Source organism: Octopus bimaculoides, chromosome 2 (assembly GCF_001194135.2).
Source record: "Octopus bimaculoides isolate UCB-OBI-ISO-001 chromosome 2, ASM119413v2, whole genome shotgun sequence".
NCBI classification, from domain to species: Eukaryota; Metazoa; Mollusca; class Cephalopoda; order Octopoda; family Octopodidae; genus Octopus; species Octopus bimaculoides.
The window spans coordinates 116,330,412-116,337,399 of NC_068982.1; the positions used below are offsets into that span (position 1 = coordinate 116,330,412).

General features: G+C 36.4%; 1 protein-coding gene and 1 long non-coding RNA gene across 2 annotated transcripts in view; one reads left to right on the forward strand and one right to left on the reverse strand.

Annotated features, from left to right (window-relative positions):
- Window positions 1–1,955, forward strand: part of LOC106871500 (uncharacterized) — a 17,303-nt gene extending 15,348 nt beyond the window's left edge. The window contains exon 3 of the long non-coding RNA XR_001409662.2: window positions 870–1,955. This is a non-coding gene — a long non-coding RNA (uncharacterized LOC106871500). The remainder of the gene's footprint in view (window positions 1–869) is intronic.
- Window positions 1,956–4,086: 2,131 nt separating this feature from the next.
- The window catches only part of LOC106880924 (synaptic vesicular amine transporter), a 70,209-nt gene continuing 67,307 nt past the window's right edge, over window positions 4,087–6,988 (reverse strand). Inside the window, exon 17 of the mRNA XM_052965872.1 lies at window positions 4,087–4,299. Coding sequence (XP_052821832.1) covers window positions 4,207–4,299 — 93 coding nt within the window. The 3' untranslated portion in view covers window positions 4,087–4,206. The remainder of the gene's footprint in view (window positions 4,300–6,988) is intronic.

A 6,988-nucleotide genomic window follows, 5' to 3' on the forward strand; every position in this document is an offset into this window, starting at 1 on the left:
ATAGTAAGCGAGGGGGGGGGGCATGAAACCTAGAAAGTTCTTTTCTAGGTCACTTTCCTGTGCAAAGTTTCTTCATGGAAGACCAGCAGTTGTCTGGGTAGAAAATCTCCCGTTCTCCCTCCCACCAATGTCATCCAAGGGAACAAAACACATGTAAACAAAAATAGATGTATCGACATCCTTTACTAATCCTAAACAGTACTGGGATGCCTGCCATCAATAAGTGCAGGATGAAGATCAGATTGTACAACACTTGTTAGAACTGTGAAGTTGCTTAGTAGCAAGATGGGCCTTAACTGCTGAAGACTTGAAAGAAACACTGTGATGGGTGTGTAGTGTTTGTGTGCATGAGCACCAGAGTATAAATGAACTAAGAGAAAATCTGGGTATTAAAGGAATCAGGTGTAGTGTGCAAAAGAGGGAGCTGTACTCTAAAGGGCCAGTGAGGCATATGGAGGATGACTGTTGCATATAAGGGTGCTACATACTTCAAATTAATGAAAGTTGTGGAACAGAATGACCAAAGAAGGCTTAGGAGAAAGGAGGGAAGGTTGACCTGAAAATGCTACATCTCCCAGAGGAAATAACAAAAGGAAAAAAACATACTGACATCAATATATGGTGCTGCAGAATGCCTGTCCACCTCTACCAAAATGTACTCTAATACATGGATAGTATTTAAGAAACTGTGATTGTGTGTGTCTGTGTAATATATATAAAATCCCATCACTGTTAACCACCTTTATATATATATATATATATATATATATATATATATATATATATATATATATATGTAATGATTGTATATGTGTCTATTGCTTTTGTTTTTATTTTTGAAAATTTTTATGTTTTCAATTAAATTTCAGAAATTTTCTGGACTTCTAGATTTCCCAATGTACACCATGTCTGGACCAGAGAGAAAGATTTCCTCCAGCATGGAGGAATCTTCACTTCTACAGAAATTCTCTAAGCCCTCGACAAACCATTCGGAGCCGATCTCTATTCTTAAAAGAGATTCCTCGGACCATAAGCAACCTGCATCAGACTTGAATTCCTCGGCCAGTGCCATTTCCTGGTTTTTCAAAAGATCCATGCCAATGTCAGAGCGAGAAATAAATGCTATGGCACCTTTATCATCTTGAAGGAAAGATTTCTGTGGCTTAAGATTTTTTTCGCCATTGGTTATAGATACTTTTTAAATATATTTATTAAAAAGAAAAAGAACAGTAAAAAACAACACTAATAAGAGTTGTTATTGTATGTAAACATTAATTGGATAAAATACATAAAAACAAAAGGATTTCAAATTTCATGGCATCAGTGTGTTGTAGTTAGCATTAATATAAACATTTGGTGCTTGTTTGAAATGATTGGAATCTTAAATAGGAGCCAGTAGCTTTTGATAACAAAGGTGAGTGTTTTTGTTGAATATAACAACACTCACTGCCTTCTTTTATGTGTACCTCTGCCAGCTTTGTTTGACCAAACTTATGTTGTGTTTTACCAGTGGTTGTTCATATGTGAAATGGCAAAAATGAGAAATCACACAAGAGGAGATGGACCACAACAACAACAGCAAAGACAAAATTTCAACATGTTACACTTACATAAATATCTATCCTCATCTATAAATTCTATATGTATCATACATCTATCTACAGCTTCACACAATATCAGAGACATGCATACATGTTGTACACATATCTGGCCCACTAAGGTCAGCTAAGAATAGGGGATTAAATATGTATGAACATGTGTATTTGTATGTGTAAATGTATATGGGTGCGAATGTGTGTGTGTGTGTGTGTATGTATGTGCGTATGTATGTGGGTATATGTGTTACTTATGCATTTATTTTGCCTGTATGTACTGGAATAAAAATCCAGTTGCTTTATTTTCAGTTGAACTATATAACCTTTGGGCCAAAGAAATCTAATAAATTATATTCTGTATTTGCCGTTTTATTTTGTTTAAATTTTACTTTCTATTGATCTGTTGAGACAATTGATACTTTGGCAGTGGACTTGCAGAAGCAACTGAGTCAAACAAAATTCCTCACAGTATTTACTTACAGCTCTTGTATGTGTCTTTTGGATTGTAACTTATGCAAAAGTAAGTCAAGATTTTACTGGAAAAAACTGGATTTGTTGACCTCTGAAAAAGACCTTTGACAAGGTTGCTAAAACTAGGGTCAGATGGCTGGCTTATGAGTGCCATTCAAGTCATGTACAAAAGTGTACACTTGTGATTAATGCTGAGGAAAAAGATGTGCAGCAGATGCATCTCAAGTAAACCCAACAAGTGGTAGGTTATCTTTATCTTAAATTAGTTTCTATAAATATTCATTGGTTGTTGAACTATTTTAGACTATCACCACATATATCTCACTTGGTGGTAGAGAAGGAATTGATTATGAGCAGATCTAACATTTCCCTCATTACAGAGACGACATTGTATAGTGTACCGAAGAGAATCTTTGGAGATGGGCAGTAAATGGAGACTATCCCGGTGCAAGATGTAGATGTTTTATATATCCCAGTTTCATCAAAATAACAGCAACAACAATAATAATCCTTTATACTATATGCACAAGGCCCAAAATTTGAGAGGAGGGGATTAGTCGATTACCTTGACCCCAGTGTTCAACTAGTACTCATTTTATGGACCCTGAAATGATGAAAGGCAAAGTCGACTTTGGTGGAATTTAACCTCAGAATGTACAGACAGACGAAATACTGCTAAGTATTTTGCTCGGCGTGCTAATGATTTTGTCAGCTCACTGCCTCAATAATGATAATAGCACAAACCAGAAGGCGTTGTAGAAAATGACCATTCCAAGATTTTATGGGATTTTATGACACAATGTGATTATGAAACTGAACATCGCAAACCAGATATTCTGGTGATTAACAAAGTCAACAATTATTGTTTGATTCTAGGTGTGGCTTGTTCCGCTGACTATAAACTTTATGAGAAAGAATTGAAGATTGAAAGATATGAACTACTAGCATGGGAAAGAAATCGTTTGTGGGCGATGGAAAAAGGTTGAGTTGATTTCAGTTGTCAGGGTGCTTGATATTGTGAACACCAGAACTGAAAATTACCTTAAAAACTTGGACAGCACCAGAGAGGGGAACTTACAGAACACACCACTCCTTGAAACTGTTAGAATACTTAGAAAAGTGCTTGACAACTGAAAGTGCCACCTCAGTCTACTTGATGTGGACAGCTGGCACTGGTATTATACCAGCAGCAAATACGGCCAGAGTATGTCAATATCTTCATGCAGAAGGTGGCGAGCTGGCAGAAACGTAAGCATGCCAGGCAAAATGCTTGGTGGTATTTCGTCTGTCTTTACGTTCTGAGTTCAAATTCCACTGAGGTCAACTTTGCTTCTCATCCTTTCGGGGTTGATAAATTAAGTACCAGTTCTGTACTGGGGTCGATCTAATCGATGGCCCTCACCCCCAAAATTTCAGGCCTTGTGCCTAGAGTACAAAAGAATATCTACATCATACAGGGATAGTTGAATGGGGGGAAAGGCAAATATGTGTTTAACCATATGTCTGACCTGGTGAAGTAAGCGTCCTCCAATTTGATAATGGAAATATGTTGAGATGTATACATCTCGTAAATATCTCTGAGCTTGATTTTCAAAGGTCGGTATCATTTTCACCATTCAACTACCCTTACTGGATGTACATTTTGAGATTCTTTGTGACACGTATTCACAAGATAAAACATTATATATTCAACATTAACAATATTCTGACTAAGTAGGTTGGCCTTTTAGCACACTCAGCTTTTAATTTAAAGGGATATAGTCTAGCTTCTAGGAATACAGTTATCATCCTTTATCTTAGAACATTTCTTCACATATTTTCTAACATAGTAGTCATGTCATATGAATTTGAATGATTGTTGGATCGTGCATGGTACGACTTATCAAGTGCGTTTGTATTATAGTCCTTTCTGAGCATGAATCTTGAAGTATCTCACATAAAACTCTAGAACTGTCTGTCTGTCAATGTATAGTACAAGGAGAATTTTAAAAAAAGCATAAAGAAAAAACATTAAATGCAGTTGAGGTTATAGTCTGATGCTTTCCATCTTTTATTTGACTGTATAACTGGTTTTAATGTATTTTACTCCTGAGCACAAGTAAGTGGTTTCTTCAGCATCTTCTTTACTGTGCTCTTGTTGTCATTCATTTTCAAATCGATGATAACTGAAGTTGCCGCTATCTTCATCATCTGTGTACTTACTGTTTCCTTTCTGAGTGTGACTTAATATTACCTGGAGAAAAGAAGAAGGTATGAGTCATTAGGGAAATGATTTTGGCTGTGTGTATGCTCAATGTAGAAAGGGATGTGTTTCTACTTTGTGGGAAGATGGCTGAATCCGTGTCAAGAGGAGGTGAAATGTTTCCTGGCTTGTGGTATGATGACGAGAAATTACAATAGAATATATAAACAAAAATATTCAAGATGGTGATACTCAGGTAGACAACAATATTATCCATTCCCTAGTCATTGAAGGGTCATGGCTTGTTGGCAAAAGTTAAGTGTTGATGCAATACATCAAAGGACAGACAGCATGACAAAGTTCACTTCCACACCATATTGTTGACTAATGTTTAATTTTGCAGGTCTGAGGAATCTACAGTGAGCTTACAGCTATTTTACAATACTTGACTGTCTTCTGTATTAGTTCAAGGGAATTCTTTCAACCAACTATAATGGGCTCTAGTCATAAACTTATTGACTGATATGAAGTTTACCAATAGCATGGAGTAGACACAACTAAAGATGATGTACAAGAGTGCATGCAGCTATATAAGAGTTACTGTTCTTTCTCACATCAGCCATGATTGAGCAGACGTATATCCAAAGACGTTCTACTATTGACCATACAGTTATTTCAGATAAAACTGATCTTAGATTACATTATCCAGTAGCTCTTTTTATGACGATGAGATGTTTTGGCAGCGTATTTTGAATAAATTTGCATAGTGCAGATAACTACCAAAGGGCATTATTAGCTGCAACTGAAACGGACTTCAGTTTCCAAAGAATTACATTTTGCCAGGATTTATCCTTTTATCTGTTTCAGTTATTTAACTGCGGCCATGCTGGAGCATCGCTGTTTGTCAAATTGACCTCAGGACTTCTTTGTAAGCCTAGTACTTAATCTATCGGTCTCTTTTGCCGAACCTCAAAGTTATGGAGATGTAAACACACCAACATCGGTTGTCAAGCGATGGAGGGGTGACAAACATACATATATATATATATATATATATATATATTTATATATATTATATTTATATATACAATGGGTTTCTTTCAGTTTTCATTTACCAAATCCACTCACAAGGCTTTGGTTGGCCAGAGGCTATAGTAGAAGATACCTGCCTAATGTGGCACGCAGTGGGACTGAACCCAAAACCATCACGTTGGGAAGCAAGCTTCTTACCACACAGCCACTCATAGCATATAGATTTGGTAAAAAGGGATATATTACTGGTATTTAATCTATACACTTTACTCAATAAAAGAATTAAAAAGCGCTGAGGAAACTGGTGTGATTTGCACCCAAAAGTGTTTTGTGACAAATATCTTTGATATTTCACATTATACATTCTGCATAACCGCTTCAGAGCCAGAAGCATTTCAGTCCTACTCAACACCAGTACTTTTTACACTCCAGGGATGAAACTCTTAATACTTAGAATGTTTGGATTCAAGGATTTAAGTATTTTTTTCTTTATCTGTAACTTATACATTGATACTTGTCATATCTCATAAGGGATTTCCTTTGAAGAATCGGGTAAAAATGTATGAGAAGTGATATGTGTGCATACAAATACACATATATACAAACATATAAATACACATATATGTATATGTATATTTAATAAATAATTATATACACACACACACACATATATAAAAGAAAATGGTACAACAATGCACCAGTATTTACTGGAAATAGCAACACTGCTGTATATTGCATTATTTTATATATATATATATACATGCATATATATGTATATACATGCTTCGAAACGCCGGTGTTAAAACGGGGGTAGCTGATGAAGGAAAATGTTCTCTATGTGGCTTGTGTGTTTTCTGTACTCTGGTTATTATTATTTTCTTGTCTACGTTTTGTTTGCAATGTCCTGTACCCAGATATGCACCTATATATACAGGTAGACGTAGGTATGCACATACCTGTACGTATATATGCATATACTCATTTATTATTTATATATACGTCTTTTCACTTCAGTGTCCCTGTCATTTTTTCTCGCCCTTCCTTATTTCTTCTGTCCCGCTGCCTCTACCTCTCTCTTCTATCCCCACGTGACCAGTGTTTAGCCAAGCCTGACCTTTGTTGGTTTGGTCGCCGTCCGTGCAACATCTATATTCCTCCCTGTGCCTGTGAAATCTTGTATCCCTGCCATAAGGCTTTACTTTCACACATGCCAGCTTAATTTAATTTGTCCTTAGTTGAAAGACACCTGTTGTTATGTCTTGTTATTTGTATTTGTGTAACATTCTCCATTTTAGTTTTTCGTCCTTGTTTGGTATACATTCGCTGCTTTCTTCCAAGGAATCTAATGCTCTTAGTTTAGTTTTTCCTTGGGGCTGGCCAGATTGGAGCAATCTCGAGTATAACCAGCCAAAATTGCAACGATAATCTGGAACTCGACTGAGGAAAGAAAACTCCGAATGACCCGTCCTTGTTTTCTTGGTATCGTCTATCTGGATGTTTTGTTGTCCCTTTTTTGTATCACCTGTCTGGATATTTTACGTTTTTGTCCCATTTTGTATTTGATATATATATCGTCATCATCATCATCGTCGTTTAACGTCCGCTTTCCATGCTAGCATGGGTTGGACGATTTTACTGAGGACTGGTGCAACTGAAATAATCCAATCTAATTTGGCAGAGTTTCTACAGCTGGATGCCCTTCCTAACG